We start from the raw sequence: 20,271 nt of genomic DNA on the forward strand, positions 1-20,271 counted from the left end.
TATTGTTAAACTTCATTTATTATTTAAATATATTCATTTTAAAAGAGAAGAACTACACAGCAAATATTTGACATAAATGTAAACATGCATGTCTACATCATAATTAAGCAAAATGAATTTTTAGGCACAAGATTTTAATACCATTAAAGATGGAGACAATGAATCTAATACAGAAATAACCAACAACAAACACATTTCCTAACACTTCAGTTGGTCTTGTCTTCCAAGCTACTGATTAAGGCCTGAGTTTCAGAAATTCTATGTTCCTTGCCAAATGGAAATATCCAGTTTGACTGTACCTACTATATATCTATAAAACAGACAAATAATTCTCTTTCAAAATGTTAATAAATATCACACACACACATAGAAACATACACAAACACAAAGAGCAAGGGGGGGAGAGAGAGAGAGCTAAGTCAGACTCTTGAACAGCAAAGTAAGGACTTCGAATTTTCAAGTTTTCCTACCACTGACACACACCACCCACAGAGAAAATGATTCTGCTATAGAAATAAAATAACTAGTGGCATTATTACAAATCTCTAGTTTATCTGTATTGCATTTTCCCGAGTCATGTTTTTATAAAGCTTCCCTCTGTAGACTGTCTTTCTACCTCACCTAAATGGCCCAGAGTACATTGCATAGAGCAAAGAAAGGCAATATAAGAATTCAGTAGAGATCTGCATGGATATTTTCAGTTCTGTCTAAATGCCTGGAATGTTTCCCCTATGCCTGTCAATCCTTGGTACTTGACTGGTTAGTTTTCTTAGCCTCCTCCCCAGACTAGAAGCACCTGCATGTCTAGTTTCGTGACAACAGTGCCCACTTTTGAGGAACTTATAATACCAACTAAAGTTCAAGCAAGAAAAAGGACATGTAGGTACACCAGGGCATGCCCCACAGGCTGCAACAAAGAAAGAGCCCCTGAAAATGGTGCCTACAGAAGCTTGGGAAGAGTTTGGAGTGGGCAGAGAGAAGCAGGAGAGAGGGCGAAGGCACAGAGGCAGGAAAGAAAAGTCTTTTGGTTGGCACAAAGATGCTCATGAATATCAACTGTGAGGCACATTCCAGACTTCCAAAACTAGCTCCCTTACTCTGGTGGGGATACAGGTAGAATCACCAAAAGATCTGTGCAGAGAGCACACACTGGAGCCTTACTGGAGGACATGTGCTGCTGGGAAGACAGGCAATGGGAGGGGCTGAGGCTCAGAAGGCTTGACTCACCAAGCTCAGTGCCACACACCAGTACTTCCTATACTTCTTATATAATAACAAACTAACCAACATGACAAAAACCATAGTATCTGTCTATACAAATCAAAGCTTTTGGGGAAAAAAGAGGCCAAGAGGAGACTTAAATAGATAACTTAAGTTCAAGTTCCTAGAACCTGCCCCATTTTAAGCAGTGAAACAATTCCATTCCCATACTCAGTAACGATTCACTTCTCCCAATCATGACCTTCACCTTCCCTGAGCTATCATTACCAAAGAATTATAAAGCAATTATCAGTTCACAACACAAGGGTTCCTACTTGCCACTGGATCCACTGAGCCTCAGTGTGCTAAGACACTATCAGAAGGTACCAGTGCACACCTGGCACCTGCACTTGGGCAGAGTGTGGATGCACAGTTGGACATGGCTTCTGCCCCATCTCAGCTCACTAGAGTCTCTGTGTAGATGAAACAGTTAACCTGCATGGTACAACACTCATCAAGGCCCCCACCATGGATCATCCATTTCCTCTCTGGGTCCAGACTGCCTCCCTCCTCCACTAACTCAGGAGAGAAAGGCTATGTGAGTGGAGGGACCAAGGAAGGAAAACCACTATTAATGTCTTAAAGCAAAGGAGACAGAAATTTCCTAAGACACAGTCATTCAATCTACAGAGAGGGGCAATGTCATACAAATCATGGGACAAGCCATCACACACTCAACATGGAACATTTACTAGTGACCAGTTTGCAGCAGTAACATTTGTTTGGAAACGAACTGCGTATTACAGGCAATCTTGTGACTCTACTGTTTCTATAAAAAGTACAAACCAGTCTGGGAGTCAGGCACAAACAATGGCACACAGCTTAACAAAGAACGTGCTCTCTCCATCCTGCAGAACTCCTATCCAGATTCTCATTTTGGGAAACTTGCTGCTGCTTCATTAGCTCAGAGAGGTTCTTTTACCATATCCCTCTTCCACTCCTACCCACTGCTAAAATCTGCCAAATAAAGATGGCCTAGGATGGACCCACATGGACAAAAAGCCTCAGCCTGGCTGAGTCACGCACATCAGCACAGAGGCTGCTGCTCTGACCTGCTCACTCAGTAGGGACTGCCTGACTCAATTCAGGCTGAGCCTGCTCAACATTTTTTGTCTTTTAGAATCCAATAAAAGTGCCAATGTATAGTTAAAAGCTCCATGTATAAGAATCTGATTCCAGTAAGTGTAATTCAAAGGAGGAAGTAGTATGAGAGCTTGACCTGAGGGCAGGAGACTGGCCAGGCCCAGATGTGTGCTTCCCTTTCCTAATTGTGAGGGGCTGAGCTACTGGATCTCCAGGGTCCTACTTAGGCTGACCCAAAGACTTGCTATGGTTTATTTCTACAGATTTGTCAAACTGGGTCATATAAAACTTCTTTACCATTTTGTGTCAAAATGTACAGCGGTTTTAACAGATCTCTATGATGCAGTGTGAGGATCCCCTTTCCTGCCTTACCCCTCAAAGACTCATTTCACTGGTGCAGACACTCGGTCAAACTGATGGCTAAATTACTAGCTTAGTGAAGACATGGTCTTCGAGTGACCTAGACCAGGGTGCATTGGTCTGTTTTTCATTAATAATGTTAGCCAAATAAAAATATAGTTGTGTTAGTTCTTCTATAGATCTACTTAAACTCTGAAACAAGATTGCTTATAAATTACATGAGAAAATTACCCATCACCACTAAGCTAGAGACTGACTAGCTGAGCATTTCCAGGCCTCAACTCCTTCTTCAGGCTCTGATCCACAACAGTCTCCTGTGGCAATGGACTCCACACGAAGTAGCCGGGTCTTGCAGCATATTTGTGCACCAGAAAGCAGATTTCAGAAGATCCGGCTAGTCATCACTGTCGCTGCCAGACTCACTTAACTGCAAGTCATTTCCTACAGAAAGAAAACAAAATCACACCAAGAGCACAGCAATTACAAATGACTTGATTGTCTCCTCTGCCTACGGGAGGTCTGTGACTGCCTCCACTTCTCTGCTCTTCTGTGGAGAGGGGAGCTCCCAATACTTTAACAGGCTTTCATTCTTCCTTCACTTCAAATATGAAGATGTCCTTAAAATCTATTGGTTGACTGCTCAGTTATCACATCATAGTAAAACCTAATCCAACCTAATTGGAGGAAAACCAACCTGGCTCATTGAAAAGGCTGATGCAGTCAACATTTTAAAAGAAATGCTATTTTGGTAAGTGCAAAGCACAGCAGTACTCATTAGGACAGACTGAGGGAGGAGCAGCTAGACAGTTTTAAATGTGTTAATAGCAAGAAAATATACATAAAAGAACAGAAATATCATCTGGCAGAATTGTCCATATTAAGTTGCCTTATAAAAGCTAAGTGGAACTGGGCGAGGTGGCACTTGCCTTTAATTCCAGCACTCAGGAGGCAGAGGCAGGTGGATCTCTGTGAGTTCAAGGCCAGCCTGGTCTACATAGTGAGTTCCAGGACAGCTGGGGCTACAGGGAGACCCTGTCTCAAAAAGACAAAACAAACCAACAAAAAACCAAAACACAAGCTGAGTACTGTTTACAGTAGCAGAATATAAATCCAGTACCCCATCTGTCCAGGACATTCCTATTATTATTTAATTTTTATTTTATGTATATGAATGTATGTCTGCATGTATATAAGTGCACATATATATGCAATACCTATGGAGGTCAGAAGAGGGTGTTGAATCCCCTGGAACTGGAGTTACAGATGGTTGTTAGCCAGCATGCAGGTCCTAGGAATTGAACCCTGGTCCTCTGCAGGAGCAGCAGTACTTTTAACTGCTGTGCCATCTCTCCAGCCCTAGCATTCACAGTATTTTAAACCTCAAATCTGAACTAATGAGCTTTAGAATGCTCCAGATTCTTATTTGATATGTAGTATCTAGAATTTTAAGAGGACTCAACATTTCAAGTTAACATAACAGAAACATTTAAAAAAATATTTTATGTGTATGAGTGTACTGCCTGCATGTATGTAAGTTCACCCATATGCAATGCCTGTGGAGATCAGAAGAAGGCATTGGATTCCCTGGAACTGGAGTTAGGACTGTTGTTAGCCACCATGTGGGTGCTAGGAATCAAACTTCTGCACGAGTAGCTGGGGCTCTTAATGGCTGAGCCCCTTTTCAGTCCCACAGAAACATTTATTAAAGAACCCCAGCTGATGTCAGTTGGACTACTAAAAAGTGAAAGTGATGCTCCAGATTTCTGGAATGCTAACATCTAGACCAGCTTTCTCAAAATCTGCTGAGGACTCTGTCCCTGGAAACCTTTCAGGGAATCCAGCCCCCAAGGACTTCCTTTTCTGATGGTGTGGGCCAGATTTCCCCCATACCTGCTGAGACGATTTGGGTTAACAAGTGGAGGGGGCAGGCACTGGCACCTAGTGGGTGGACGTCAGGAATGTGCCATTATACTCCACAATGCACAAGATGATCCTTCAACAAGGAATTATCCAGCCTAGAATGTTCAGAGTGCTGAGGCTGAAAGTATCTGCCTGGCCTCCAGTGCAGGGTTGAGCAGCTGCCACCACTGCCAAGCCTTTCATCTTCCTCAAAGGAAGGTATACTGGGAAGAATGTTTACCAACCAGGGTTCCAGAGAGAATGAATCACCCTCCCACTTCCTCTGAGACAAGGCCAAGTATATTCTGGCTTTCCTTCAGTGTACCTTATTATCATCCGTATGAAAAACCACCCATGTATGACAGTGTCCCTTTTTTTTCTTTGAAGGCTAGAAGGTATCCAAAAGAGGCAAGAGATCATTTTTTTAAAAAGGCCTGGAGGTAGGTGGCAGTGTGGGTAGGCCACGTCTTAGACCTGGTACATGCTAAAACAAACAGCCCACATGCTAAAGTTTCAGCATTTTGAAGAAGTCATAAAACAAACCTGTGACAGTGGAGAAATTGGAGGGGAGGGACACTTAGCGTTTTGAGCCTTTTTTTTCTTTTGGTCTTTTTGAGACAGGGTCTCCCTGTAGCCCCAGCTGTCCTGGAACTCACTATGTAGACCAGAGACCAGGCTGGCCTTGAACTCACAGAGATCCGCCTGTCTCTGCCTCCGGAGTGCTGGGATCAAAGGCGTGCGTCACCACGCCCGGCAGTGTTTTGAGCCTCTTATTCATCCTTAGGAAGATCCTTTCCTGGGCCTTGAATACCTGCAGGTTTCTAGGTTCTAAAAGGAGGTAACAGAAGATGCACCTGACCCTCCCTATCTCAACCACCACAGAGGGCACTTACTGAGTGTGTTAATGAGCTGCGTGCTTCCTTGCGGCCGGCTGGTTCCATTGGCCACCGCAGGCCGGCTGTTGTAGGACTGCTGATGTGAAGGCTGGGAAGGAGAGGAGGGGGCAATGTCCTCACCGCCACTGCTGGAGCTGTCATCGTCACTTCCGGAGGAGCTCTCAGAGTCTGAGGAGCTGCTCCCACTGCTGCTGCTCATCTGCTCAATAATGTCCACCTCAGCCCTCAGCTCTGGAACATGACAGAGCATGGTCAGCACAGCCACTGCTCTGAGGCAGTGAGGAAGCTTCTATAAACAGTGAACTCGCAAGACCAATAGCAGTAAGGAATGATTTCAAGCCGCCTCTTGCTTTTTTTTTTTTCTTTTTGGTCTTTTTGAGACAGGGTCTCCCTGTAGCCCCAGCTGACCTAGAACTCACTATGTAGACCAGGCTGGCCTTGAACTCACAGAGATCCACCTGCCTCTGCCTCCCAAGTGCTGACACTACAGGCGTGTGCCACAACGCCCAGCTATACTGAATTCCTCCAAAATAAACACAAGGCAGACTAGTTTCAGAATGGCTGTTCAGTGTAGGAAACATACCAGGGCTATTAATTTATTTAAATAAACAAAGATTATGATTTGGGTGTGGAACACACCTGTGATCTCAGTACTGAAGTAATGGAGATAGGAAGATCTTGAGTTCAAAGCTAGTCTGGCCTACAGAGTGAGACCCTGTCCCAAACACAAACAAGCAAGTAAACATACAAACAAACATGAATTATAGGACAAAAGCCCAAATCGAGAAATATTATGCTAAAAAAAAATAGAGAAATATCTGACTAGGAATTGAAGTCTGAGTGCTAGTTTTGATCTCCCTTCTGTTTTCTTTTCTTGCTGCTGTGATAAAATACTCTGACAAAGGCAGCTTAAGGATTTGTTTTGGCTCACAGGTCCAGGTATAGCTTGTTACTGCAGGCAACTCACAACAGAAGCTTGAGACAGTGGGTCACATGCACTCACAGTCAGAAAGCAGAGAGGGATGAACAGCTTTCTTCTGTTTATTCAGTGCGGGGCCCAAACCCAGGGAATGGTGCCACCTACTTGTAGCCTGGGTCTTCACATCTCAATTAATCTCTAGATAACCCCTCACAGGCATGTCTGGAGGCTTGTCTCCTAGGCCGATTTCAAGTCCTGTCAAGTTGACGACACTAGACATCAAAACTTCTAACCAGCAGCGAGACCCAGGTGTTGTCAATGGGTTTTCTAAGCCACTGCGGAAAAAAAGAAGGCCAGATAGCCTCCAAGTCCTTCCTAATACCCACTGAGACTTGCAGGAAGGTCCTTGTCGAGCAAGGACAAAGGGTGAAAGGCCAGTCCTCCTCTTGACTCTTACATATTCGACCCATGGCCATGTTTGTCAGGTTCTGCAATCATGGATGTACAGTAGGGGAGGAAAAACATTTTCTCCCTAGCCATTTCAAAGTCCCTGAACACATGAGCGGGACATCAAGAAAGATGAGAGATGTTCTGTCCCCAACACCACATGGCCTTAAACAGCTGACTCCTTTTCAGCACAACTGGCAACAGGTAACCAGTTTTGGTCTAATTCCTAATCAACTACAGTGGAAACTTCCACAATAGCATTCTAGAATCCAGGGAAAAAAGAAATTAAGAGGTGGAGCAGTTGTGCACAGCACAAAGTGACTTTAAAGCAGCATTTCTACAAGGTGGGAAAGGCAAACTTCTCAGGAACAATTATTTTCATTTTTTCCTGTCTTCTACTATTACAGATTACATTTCATTCCATAAAAGTGAAATAGGACACTTAGATTCCTAACTTCTGAGAGTCTAGAACCAGAACCTTCCACTGTATAGGGAGAAAGCCACGAAAGTTTGCAGTAGAGGGGCCCAAGACAGACCTCTAGGTCCTGGGCCTGATTTCACGTCCACTAGTCTCATGGTGTCTTTCAGATTTACAAACTTGGTATCAGGAAAAAAAAAGATCCTGACGTTTTAGGTGTTCCTTTAATAAAGCTCCTAAACTGGCGCATACTAATTAGCAGATGAGCTTGGAAACAACACACTTAGAATCCTTGTTATCAAAGCCTAAAGCCCTGGGAGCTTTAGCTGACCAAGTCATAAGCTTCTATGAAGGATGCTGCCAAGACAGTCACAACTCAAGTCACCATTCACAGGCTCATTCTTGTCAAATGACAAGGTAGAAGTCTCTGCCTTCACCAGCTCTAGAGTAGTGAACTCTAACGAAACATTGCAAGGGCAGAGAGAGTGCATGCTGTCACGTCAATATGGCAGGTTTGTGACGTCCACAAGAACACTGCCACCCTACTCCACACCGCTGACACAGCTCTAGAAAATGTTCTCTACCTCTTTTGATGTCATCCAGCTGAGGCTCAGGAGAGGGGTTATCCTTCAAGGGAGAAGTTTTGGGTCCAGCTGGAGGCTTCGTTGGGGCTCTGAACGGCATGGGTGGTGGAGGCGGTGGCAGCTGTGGAGGCTGGGATGGCTGTGGGGGACGAGCAGGCTGCTGTTCCATTCGGGCTTGGATTTTACTGCTCCCCTCAGCTCTGAAACAGACATTAAGTCAGAGAGGCAAAAGCAGTGCTTATCCAGTTCCCAAATGGACGAAGCACAAGGGACACCTCTACAGAACCTGATGTTCTTTCAGAGGACTGCAAAATCTGATCTTTGGAATTTTACCATGAGAACGCATTCAACATCCCTGTTCAACTGCATTCCAATATTGGATCACATAGGTACCTGAGAGAAAGAGACAATAAAACACTGCTCTCAAGGAGCTCGCGTTTGTCTTTTTATTTTCTTTTTGTTTTTTCCTTCTGAGACAGGGTCTAGCTATGCAGCCCAGAATGGCCTAGAACTTAAGATCCTGCCTCAGCCCTTCAAGCATTGAGATTACAAGTGTATGCCAGGACATTCAAGAGAGCTCACACTTTACAGCAAGGAGCGAAAACACAGGACACAATGTGATTCAATGTTTTACCAGAAAGCATGACCATCTGACAAATGCAAAATAAAATTTAGCTTTTAATTTTATTTTATGTGCATGAGTTAAGTTATGCCTGCATGCGTGTAAGTGCACCCTTGTCGTGCAATGCCTGAGGAGGTCAGAAGAAGGTGTTGGATTCCCCTGGAACTAGAGTTATGGATGGTTGTTAGCCGCATTGTGGGTACTGGGAATCGAACCAGGGTCCTCTGCAAGAGTAGTCAGTGCTCTTAACTGCTGAGCCATCTTTTCAGCCCCAAAATAAAGTACACTGGCCAGCTTTCAAATTCTCCCATTGTGTATTTATTATCAGAGTTCTACCTCAAAGTGAGACAATTTTTTGTTGTTGTTAGTCTTTTTCAGACAGGGTCTCCCTGTAGCCCCAGCTGGCCTGGAACTTGCTATGTAGACCAGGCTGGCCTCAAACTCAAGGAGATCCACCTGCTTCTGCCTCCTAAGTACTGGGATTAAAGGCATGCACCACCACGTCCTGTCCCAAAGTGAGATAATTTTATTCATTAACAATTTCTCTTATAAATGGACTAGCCAGTATTTTTTAACTTCAATATGCACAATGCCCCTAGAGGTCTCTGCAGATTCTGAAGGCATAAAAATACCCAAGAGGCATGCTGCTAAGTCCTCAGATGACAGAGCAGCAAGGGAACAGATCGTCAGCAAGGGAACAGATCGTCACCAGGTATCAGAGTAACAGTACCAGCTGGTTCACTGTGGGCCTTGATGCCATTAACATAGGAGCAGGACAGAAACATGAGCATTGGGGCACCCTGCCTGGGGAGGGGCCCTCAGCCTAGCAGCCAAATTAAGTAAATCAAACGTTCTTAAAATGCTCAGTCTCTTCATTTGCCACCCTATCTCCAAAGAGAACACCACCTTTCCAAAAAATCACTAGAAAAGATTAAATAATACACATAAAGTATCCAGCATAGCCCATGATAACCTCTCAACAAATGGTAGTTTTCCTTTCTAGTGAAATGAGTGAAGAAAAATGGCTTGAGGAAGCATAAGCAGACAAACAGGTTGTAATAATCTCTTAAAACTTACTTAGTAGAGTTGGGATTTAGCTTAACGATAAAAGCACTTGCCTAGCATGGCACAAAGCCCTGGATTTGATTCCCAGAGCTTATCCTTCCTCCAATAACCTTAATTCCTAACATAATAATTGCTGTATTACCTTGTATTTATATAATGAATTAACTTTCAAATAAACTCTAGCTTCAAATTAGACACTGAAGAGCTGCTGAACAAACTGTTATTAAGAAAGAAAGTTCTAAAGAAGTTTCTTTTTGCAACAGATAGATACTATTACAGAATTTTACAACTGGTCACACACAGAAAATAAGTGTCTGTGAGAAGCCCAGCCCTAAGGGACACATCTACACTGGACCTCTACACTTAAGACTCATGGAACATAGTAAAACAGGGGGTAGAGAGAAAACTAATACATCCTTCAACTCTCATTAGTGAAGCTTTCTCATGCAACAGAGGGCCGTGCACACAGAAGGCCACAACTAGTCAAAGTGCAGAGAATAAGAGACTGCAGAGTTCGTGTCTTGGATAGGGTTCATATTAAATCTCATCTACCCAGGGCTCAAGGACCACTGTAGAAGAGGGGGCGGAAAGATTGTAAGAGCCAGGGGTGATACATGACCATAAGGAAACAATCTAGGCTTCCAGGAACTTGCTCATATGAACTTACAGCAATAGTGACAGCATGCACAAGACCCATGCAAACTCGGACAAAAACCAGCATAGAGCTGGGAAATGGGCAGGAGGCCCCAAGTTTAGCCAAGGAACTATTGGCAGCTAGCTGATCACTGCTGGGTTGAGGGAGAGTTGATCTTTATGGGAGTGGCTCTAGGTAGGCTGACCAGGCTCCAGTGGATGAACTCACATAGGGTACACCAACTTGACTTGATAGGCCTTAACATATAGAACAAAATGCATGAAATCTGGTGGGTGGGCTATGGGGAGGGTACAGACAGGGGAGGGAGCCTAAATATAATTAATATGTATTGCAGAGATATGCAAAATTTCAATACAAAATACACACTGAAAATATATATTCATATATATAAAATAAAAACCAATCAATCAAAGGGCTGGAGAGATGGCTCAATGGTTAAGAGCACTGGCTGTTTTTCCAGAGGAACCAGGTTCGATTCCCAGCACCCACATGGTGGTTAACAACTGTCCATAACTCCAGTTCCAGGGAATCTGACACCCTCTTCTGGCCCCACAGGCTGTGTACACATAGGTGCACTTCACATACATGCAGACAAGATACTTACACATATAAAATTAAATTAAACATTTTGTTTGTTTTTGTTTTTTGAGACAGGGTCTCCCAATAGCCCCAGCTGACCTGGAACTCACTATGTAGACCAGGCTGGCCTTGAACTCACAAAGATCCGCCTGCCTCTGCCTCCTGAGTGAAATTAAACATTTTTTAAATGAATAAAAAAATATATTTAAACCAGACCTCATGACTCACCCCTTTAATTCCAGCATTTGGGAGGCAAAAGCAGAGAGATCTCTGTGAGATCAAGGGTTAGTCTGTTCTACATAGCAAATTCTAGGCCAGCTGGGGCTACCGTCTCAAAAAGTCAAAAAAAAATTTTAGGAAAGTTTACTATTCAAAATGTTAGGAAACATTTTTTATTGTTTTTAATTACATGTTATTTATTTATGTGTGTGGGGTGTGAGTGCCATGGCATGCATGTAGAGATTAGAAGACAACTTAGGGGAGCTGACTCACTCCTCCTACCATACAGGTGTTAGGGACTGAACTCAGGTTGTCAGGCCTGGCAGCAAATGCCTTTATCTCCTGAGACTGGGTTTCATGTAACCAAGACTGGCCTCAAACTCACTATGTAGCTGAGGATGGCCTTGAACTCTTGATCCCACTGCCTCTATCTCTCAAACGCTGGAACTATAGGCGTGGGCCATCATGCCTACTTGGTAAAGTTAATTTTACATTACAAGCATATTAAAAAGCAGTGTTTGACTTTAATAAAATTATCCAATTATTCTTCCATAATATTAAGCCTATGTGTATATAAAGCTAATCCCTTACTTAGTAGTACATCAGCAATCATGAGATTGATAACATTGGTTCAATTTGAAGTACCTTGCTTTCACCAATGACTTCCATGTTTTAGCTCTTAAAAGTATTATTTCCTTTTACAGTACTTGAGGAAAACATCCATTTTATTGATTTGTTTGAGAAGACAGGAGTGGCCAATATTACTGATCGCAAACTAGGAACAAGCCAACATTCACACCCTTACAAAACAGGAATAAATGACATAAAGGCATTTAAAGAAGAAGTAAGGAATGGACCGCCTACTTTCATGGATGAGACCCTAGGTTTGATCCCCATATGGCAATAGAGGAGGAAGACAGACACATAAATCGTCTCATACCTGGTTTTCTTGACCTGAATGCTGCTGCTGAGTTTCTCAAGCACGTATTCACCAGTGTCATGATTAATAATGAGCACACAGTCTTTCTGATAAGGCCGCTTGTTCCCCTTGAACACAGTCATTGGTGGTGTGGACCCCTGTTAATGGCAAAAGTATAAGATGTTCACTCTAAACACACCAGTTACGAATAAACCACCTTTCAAAGGACAACTGTCTCATTAAATCATTCATCGGAGATACTCAGGAAGAACAAAGAACTGATTTCTATCTTAACTCCTGGCTTCCCAGGCAAAACTAAAGGAAGTTACAATACAACATGCATCTGGTTCTTAGTAATCAAAAAATATAGTATAAAATTTTTATTACACATTTTTAAGGGTCTGGGAAAATATTTTAAAGAATAGTAAAACATGAACTGAGAAACATATTATACTAAACAGAGCTATCACCATGACTCATTTAGAGTAGTGACTGATTTCTATATTTCTTTGCAACTGGAGAGTCCAGGGCTTCCCCTCATGCAAACAACCAGCATTTCCATTTTAAAATATTTTATTATTTTTATTTTATGTGTATGAATGCATTGCCTATACATATGTAAGTGCACCTGTTCATGCAATACCCATGGAGGTCAGCAAAGAGTCGGATCCCCTGGAACTGCAGTTATAGATGGTTGTTAGTCACCATGTAGGTGCTGGGAATTGAACCCAAGTCCTCTGCAAGAGCAGCCAGTGCTCTCAACCCCTGAGGCATCTCTCCAGCCCCAAGAGTGCATTTTCTAAGGGCAGCCCATTATGTATCCAGTGTCCTGGGGAGCAGATAGTCACCCTAGTCATCCGCCTAAGCCCTTCAACAGCTCCCGTGTTGCTCTCAGGTCAAAGAACATCTTTAAGCCACTTATTCGGCTCCATCACACATCCCCAGGCTCTGTGGTCTTCAGAGAGCAAGAAGCTCTTGTTCTGTCTCAGGGCTTTAACTAGACTTTCTTCCGTCTGCTGTATTTTCACCCTCCATCTAAATTACTCAACCTTTAGATAAGGTCAATCCTTCTCTGCCCAGCGTGGTGGCACATGCCTTTGATCCCAGCACTCGGGAGGCAGAGGCAGGCGGATCTTGGCAAACGGATCTTAGAGTTCAGCCTGGTCTATATAGAGAGTTCTGGGGGCAGCTGGGGCTACAGGGAGACCCTGTCTCAAAAAGACCAAAGAGAGAGAGAGAGAGATCGATCCTTCTCTGATTCTGAGCCATCTCTCCAGCCCCAGGATATATTTTCTTGCTCGGAATAAAAATCTGCTTGGCTCTTCGACTCATTTGTACAATAAAAATTTAGGTGTGAAAGGGACCCTAGGGACCATTTACTTAACTCTTAGGTCCAGTGGGAGATGATATAACTTGGCCATGGGCAACAACACACAATAAAACAGCAGTTTGAATGGACAGAGCATTTTTTCCTCAGCTCAAGGGTTTCTAGGTCTCCCTGCACACAGACTCTTCATTTTCTCACAGAGGGCCTACTATGTTTCTGAGCTGTGAAATGTGCTAAGAACATTTTTATTTTTTTTAAATTTTCTTTCTTTTTGCACGTGTATGCCTGTGGCATATATATGTTCGTTCACTTGTGAGCAAGTGTGGGAGCACATGAAGGCCTGAAGCTGACACTGGACATCTTCCTTGGGTGCTCTTCATTTTATTTATTGAGGGAGAGTCTCTTGCTGAACCCAGAGTTCACTGATTCTTAATAGTCCAGCTAGCCAGCTTGCCCCAGGAATACCCTCTCTGTGTGTCTGGAGATGTGGGATTACAGGCAGCCACCATGCCTGTCTGGTTGTTTACATGGTTCTGGACATACAAACTCTGGTCCTCATGCTTGTACAGGAAGTACTTTATCCTCCAAGCTATCCCTCCAGCCCAATGTATTAAGCAAACTCAAGTCAAAGGTTTCTTTCCTTTGGTGGGGGTGGGGCAGTACTAGGGATTGAACCAAAGGCCTCATGAAAGGCAAGCCCTCTACCACTGAGCTACAGCCCCAGTGCTTGTGTTAAAAACACCTTGTGTAGTCTTTAGGGTTTTGTGATCAAAGTGTTACCCCCAAGAGACCCTCACAAACTCTTTTCTTCCAAGTCCCTGGTGAAACTTTTAGCTCAGCTATTCATCCCCCAATCAGCTGAATGCTCCAAACTGTCAGTTCCTACCTGAGACTATCAGCCTGCACTCAATCCATTACAGATACAAAGAGTCACTCTGGCTCCTGCCTATCTTCTGCCTACTCCATGTTCAGGAGCTAATGACTACACTGGGCATGTAGGGCCTTTCTCTTCAGAGTAGCTTGGGAGAAAAGCTAAGCACGTCTACCGGGGGGCTAGCTGTCCAGATACAATCTTGCCTACTCTACTGCATACAGGGGAAAGGGAAGCTCAGTGACAATGATAGAGATCAAGCTCCTAAGAAACATGAGACCATCTACCCCAGTCCCCCAAATTCCTATTTTACTTCTGTTGGCACTTTAAAAATCTAAAAAAAATTTAAGTAGGAAATTCAAATTATAATAATATACACCCAAGGATTCATGACATTAAACCAACAACAATGGAAAAAACTTACAGGTATATGTGGTAGTGTAATTGTGACTTCATCTCCTTTGCCAACCTGGAGTTCTCCTTCACAAGAAGTATCTATAGATGCTGGCTTAAAATCATCTAAAAGGAAAGAAAGAGCATTTCCCACCAGGTGACCCTGGGCATTTTCGTTTCAAAATTAAAATTCTATTACATAAATAAAAATGACTGAGAATTCTTCTCTGTGTGTATGTTTGTGTATGTATGTATGTTCCTGTGTGTGCAAAGGTACATGTATATGCAAATGCACACACATGCATAAAGTATCTATGGAGGACGACGTTGGGCACTGTTTCTTAGGTTACTGTCCATTTGGTTCTTGGAGATGAGCTCTTTCATCTGCCTGGAGCTCACTGATTAGGCTAGGCTGGATGGCCAATAAGTCTCCAGGGATCCTATCTCAAGCTCCCCAGCACTGGGATTACAGCTGTTTTCTAAGCCACACCTGCCATTTTCACACGGGTTCTGGGGATCCAATTAAGGTTCTCATGCGTACATAGCAAGCACTTCACAATTAAAAACTATTTCACCATAGAAAACGTCATATATACAAAAGCTGACAGAATAGTATAAAGGTCCCCAAATACCCTCATGCAATTTAATAATTACCAACTGAGGAACACCTCTACATACTTTTCCTTCAACCACACTTCGTTATTTTAAGGCAGGGAGCTAGGACTCACATACCATTTTATTAGCTGGAAATAATCCCTTCTCCCAAGTGACAGATAAAAATTACTGTCTCATCATCTGTAATAAGGTATCTAGAATTGGGGGCATAAAAGCAACGCGGCAAAGATTCTGGACTGTAAACTCTATAGGCCACAGCATCAAAAATGTTGATTTCATTTTGCACAGAAACTACCAAAAAGTAGAACCTCCACATTCAAGTTCCACAGTTTTGAAAGTGATGTTCCTGCAGACGTTCAAAAACAGACAGTTCAGCTCCAGGTATTATCCTGCTGGGATTTACAACTACATTGACAGAACAACAGGAACAGCCATAGTAACACATGCTTGCCCGGAACTGCAGGCCAGGTGAAGAATCTCATTTAAATTCACAAGGCCCTTCTGAGGAGCAAAATAAATTACTAAATGCAGGTAATGATGGTCTTACTACTTTCCCAATAGTCTTTGAAAATGCTAGACCTGCTGTCTGTGGGAAGCACAGAAATGGCCCAATTAGTGGTCACACAAAGATGGAACTTCAGTATCTAACACCCTCTTCCTATGTGTTGAGTCACATCTATTAGTTCCTATGATAAAACAAGTCTCAACCAGTGTTAATGCCACCGGAAACCAGAAGCCCATGAGTCACAGAGGGATGCTCAGTCAATTAAATCTTTACCCAGGATACACAGTGGAAATGCCCCTCTGAGTCTATAATCATCTAAAAAATGCTCAACATAATGACTATTTATTTCCACATTCCTTATGCTGCTGTCTTGTTTCCAAACATAGACTAAGTTTTAACTTATGCCAGGGTCACAAGCTCTAATTTTATTCCTCACCCACAAGTGACTTGGTCCTGAAGTCGGTGGTATAGGGGACCTCAAGACATGGGTGATGGCTGACATGGTGGCTGAGGGAGGCTGAGGCAGGAGGACAGCTCCATGTTCAGGGCTAGTCTGGGCTTACATAGTTCTAGGCTAGCTTAGACTACAGTAAGACCCTGTCTCAAACAACAAAAATCAGTTTCAAATGAGGCACAGAAAGGGGGACTAGAAAGATTGAGGGGGACACAAAGGATACAGTGGAGAGGACCTGCGGAGGGGACCAATATCGAGGGAAAACGAGAGCTGAGGAAGGAGGATGCAGAAAGGGCCCTAGCTGAAAAGATGTGAAGTTTGGTTCCAGGGCTGGGTATATAAATATAAATATAAATAATATATATAAAATAAAGGGCCCGGAACCTTCGGACGTGGTATAGGAGCCTGGTAAAGGAATAGGTGGCAGAAGAAAGGTTTGGTGTGGGAACAGCGATCTGAAAAAAACGCACAGATCCAAGTCCCTGAGGACCTGGGGTGAGCTCGAGGGAGGACTGGAGGGGTAGGGGCCGGCACCGGCACGTGGCAGCAGCTGGCCGAGGGGAACCGCGAGAAGGCTCACTCACAGCGAATGGTGTGGAAGGAGGCCCGCGGCCGCTTCTCGAAGCTCTCCCCCAGCCGAAGGCAGTGCTCCTCGCGGTCCAGCAACGGGTTCGCCGTGCCGTTCATGGCCCTACACCGGCCTGGAGCCCCGATCGGCGCTGTCCGCGCGCGACCGCAGCCCTGGGTCCCCGCGCCCGCGGCCTGCAGGACGGCGCTGCCAGGACGCCGCTCCGGAGCGCGCACAGAGCCCAGCCCGCGGCCGCCCGGGGCCCGAAAACAGTCTCCTCTGCTGCCGGGAAGACTCTGAGGAAGTAAGGCCGCTCGACTTCCGGTATCTGGGCGGGACTTCCGGCCTCCCAACGGGCGTCGCGGAGGCGGTGCCATTTGGAGGGAGAAACCGGCCGGGAGATTTTCCACCTTGAAAATTCTACTCCAGAAGCCCGGGCGTGACTGACGGGTGAGTGCGCTCTGACCGGCCCCTGCTGGCGATTCAGCGAACGGAGGGCCGCGAGCCCAGAACGCTGCGGACCCGATGAACGGGAGTCTGCCCGCCGGTGTAGACGGCCCTCGACATGCCCTTGGGACCCTTGGCCTAGTTTACCCCGAGTGTCCCGAGCTAGGTGGTGGATCCTTGGGACCTCAGCCACCTCGGACACTTCCCCTACTTCGCGTCATGATGGCGGCGTGAGGGCTTCGGTTGGAAAGCGATGCGGTCAGTTAGTGGTCAGAAACCTGGGCCTCGCGGACTTAGCGCCGTCACCTCCGAAAACGCGAAGCTGCGCCCCAACCAACGGTGACCCCGCTTCTCTTGGTGATTGACTCTGCTTCTAGTTCGGGCAGGTGTTGCTCTTTGAAGTCACGTTCCACAGGCACCGAGAGTTTTGCAACTAATTCGTAGAAGCGTTCTTTTTCCAAACTGAGCCGATTTCTTGTAATATTTGACTCATTCTGGTTTGAATTAGAATCCGGTATATGGGAAATCGGTCTCTGAATGTAGTAAGCTCTGTGTAGGTACCGACCGTGGCTTGCTCTTTGTGACCTGTCCTACCCCAGGTCCGGTGTTGTATAGAATCAGCATCTCGTGTTGGGTGAATTGAGCGTCTTACAGAGCTCAGGAACCTCTCACGCGGCGTCTTAAAAAGAACTCTTCTAGAGCAAAACTCTTGGGTTCTAAAGAACTGTTTTAGTTGGACATGCCGAGCAGGGCACCCCTAGTGCTTAGGAGACTGACACAGGAGGATGTTGGTTTAAGAACAAGCTGAGCTACATGGGGAATTCAAGGCCATTCTTTACATAGCTAGACTCTGACTCCGAAAAACAGGAGCTGCAGGGATGCAGGTGGGACTGTTAAAGAAACACTAACCAGAATCTCTCTCTCTCTTTCCTGAGTAGCCCCTTATGCACCTAAAGCATGAAAATCACTGGAAATGCATCAGAGAAAACCCAGTGTCTGCAGTACCAGCACAGATTCCTCAGATGATTATAGTGGAGAATCTTCAGCATTAAATGTGTCTGCAGCAACTGAGATGGCTTCTTTCCAAAGGAAAGGACCGAAGGCAAGGGTTCTCAGTGCTGAAGAGGAGGAGAAACTGCAAAGAGACCAAGCTTTGGTGTCCGACTTTAAACAGCAAAAACTGGAAAAAGAGGCTCAGAAGAACTGGGACCTTTTTTACAAAAGGAACAGTACCAATTTTTTCAAGGACAGACACTGGACCACCAGAGAGTTTGAAGAGCTAAGATCATGTAGGGAGGTAGGCTGGTGTTTGTCTTGAGCCATTCTTCAATTAAGATATGTAGAAGAGAGGTCTTTTCTTACATTCCTGTAGTGTGTGTGAAATGGAGAATTGTGTGCATGCATGTTCGTCTGCACGTATCTGTGCACACTCCCAGGTGTAAACCTTGGGTGGTTTTCCTCAGAGTCATCTACCTTATTTTTTTTGGTTTTGTTTTTTTTGGTCTTTTTTTGATACAAGGTCTCCCTGTAGTCCCAGCTGGCCTGGAACTCACTATTTAGACCAGGCTGGCCTTGAACTCACAGAGATCTGCCTGCCTCTGCCTCCCAAGTGCTGGGATCAAAGGCATGCACCACCACACCTGGCTACCTTGTCTTTTTGAGGCAGGGTCTCATTGGGACCTGGGGCTCACAGATTAGGCTGGTCTAGATGGCCAGTGAGCCCCAGGGAGCCTCCCTAACACTAGGATTGCAAGCATGTGCTGGCATACCCAGCTCTCTGTGTGAGTGTTGGAGGTCAAGCTCAGCCTCATGCTTGTGCAGCAAGCACTGTACAGATTGAGATATCTCCCTAGCCCTGAAGAAGAAACTTTATGAAGCCTATCAAAATGTACGGAAGAAGAGAAATGCGCTGTTTGGTCTCAAGTAGTTTTAGCAATTTCTCGACTGTTTCATTCATATGAAATAGAACTTTAGCGTTGCTTTCTATTTACTTAAAGCTAATCTGAAAGTTATAAACATTGCATATTCAAATGGAGTGAACTTTAATGACACATTGAAACTAATAATATTAATAATAATAAACTTCACCATGATCCTTTTGTGAGAATTTTACATGCTCTCTCATTTAAGCTTTATAGTAACTCTATGACGTGTACTAGTGTTATTCCCATTTGCAGAGGAAATTGAGGGACAGAGTTGAAGTGATTTGCCCAAGGATAGAGTACAGGGAGGCTTTGGGGTTTGGGGGCAGGTGGTTAGTTCCAGAGCTGTTAGCACTGTGCTATTTTTTTGTTTGTTCACTTTACTGTTTCCTTCATATTAAACAACCCAGTTTTGAGTAGGTACCAGTTATAAGTGAGGTACCAGTATTAACTTTTCCTTACTAATTCTGTTTATTATTTCCTTCATGGGGTTAGAGACTCTCACAAGCTGAGCCTTTTGCTTCACTGTTTTTTCCTTATGAAAGCATAACACACTATAACTTTTGGGTTCTCTTTTCCCAGTATGAAGGTCAGAAGTTGACTATGCTGGAAGCTGGCTGTGGGGTTGGGAACTGTTTATTCCCACTTTTAGAAGAAGATTTGAATATCTTTGCCTATGCCTGCGATTTTTCTCCAAGAGCAGTTGACTACGTTAAGGTTGGTGCAGCATACATGAATTGTGACCTGCCCTCTTTACCCATTTGCCTAATTCTAGTCCTCTCCCAGGAGCTAACCAGCTACAGTCACTGTGAATGTCACTTTCCTTTGAATGTACTTGTGAAAACAGCTTGAGTCAAGCAAAGTAGGAAAGATATAACAGTACCTGTATAGTTCGTCTATACATCTTGTTTTACAGATTTTTGTTGGTGGTGGTGAATTATTTTAATTTACAAACATGAAGACTTACTCCTGCCAGACATGTAGTGCAACCTTTAATCCCAACACTTAGACTCAGGAGGCAGAGGCAGGCAGATATCTGTAAGATTAAGGCCAGGCTGGTCTACATAGGGAGTTCCAGACCAACTGGGGCTATAGGGAGACTGACTCAAAAAGCAAAAAAGGCTCCTCTAAAATAAGGCCTTCTTCTTTCTTTTTATATATTTTATTTATTTGGGGGGGGGCTGGAGTAATAGCTTGGCGGTTAAGAACACTGGCTGTTCTTGCAGAAGACCCGGGTTCAAATC

General features: G+C 44.3%; 2 protein-coding genes across 6 annotated transcripts in view; one reads left to right on the forward strand and one right to left on the reverse strand.

Moving 5' to 3' along the window:
* Window positions 1-17,040, reverse strand: Eaf1 (ELL associated factor 1). Its single transcript, XM_008849986.3, has 6 exons — window positions 16,675-17,040; window positions 14,548-14,642; window positions 11,947-12,083; window positions 7,867-8,066; window positions 5,496-5,729; window positions 1-3,144 (listed from the first exon to the last, which is right to left on the reverse strand). Exons 1-6 carry the CDS (start codon window positions 17,033-17,035, stop codon window positions 3,098-3,100), a joined length of 1,074 nt encoding a protein of 357 aa, XP_008848208.1. The 5' UTR covers window positions 17,036-17,040; the 3' UTR covers window positions 1-3,097.
* The window catches only part of Mettl6 (methyltransferase like 6), a 19,565-nt gene continuing 16,285 nt past the window's right edge, over window positions 16,992-20,271 (forward strand). For 2 of the 5 annotated variants that reach the window (XM_008849985.3, XM_017802419.2), the window contains exons 1-3: window positions 17,326-17,462; window positions 18,044-18,402; window positions 19,610-19,744. In XM_008849985.3, the coding sequence (XP_008848207.1) occupies window positions 18,079-18,402; window positions 19,610-19,744 (459 nt within the window). In that variant the 5' untranslated portion in view covers window positions 17,326-17,462; window positions 18,044-18,078. Of the gene's footprint in view, window positions 17,109-17,316; window positions 17,488-18,043; window positions 18,403-19,609; window positions 19,745-20,271 lie in introns of those variants that run through there. The other 3 variants (XM_008849984.3, XM_017802418.2, XM_029554505.1) reach the window with 3 other exon arrangements.

Source organism: Nannospalax galili, unplaced genomic scaffold, assembly GCF_000622305.1.
Source record: "Nannospalax galili isolate Female #2095 unplaced genomic scaffold, S.galili_v1.0 scaffold364, whole genome shotgun sequence".
NCBI lineage: Eukaryota > Metazoa > Chordata > Mammalia > Rodentia > Spalacidae > Nannospalax > Nannospalax galili.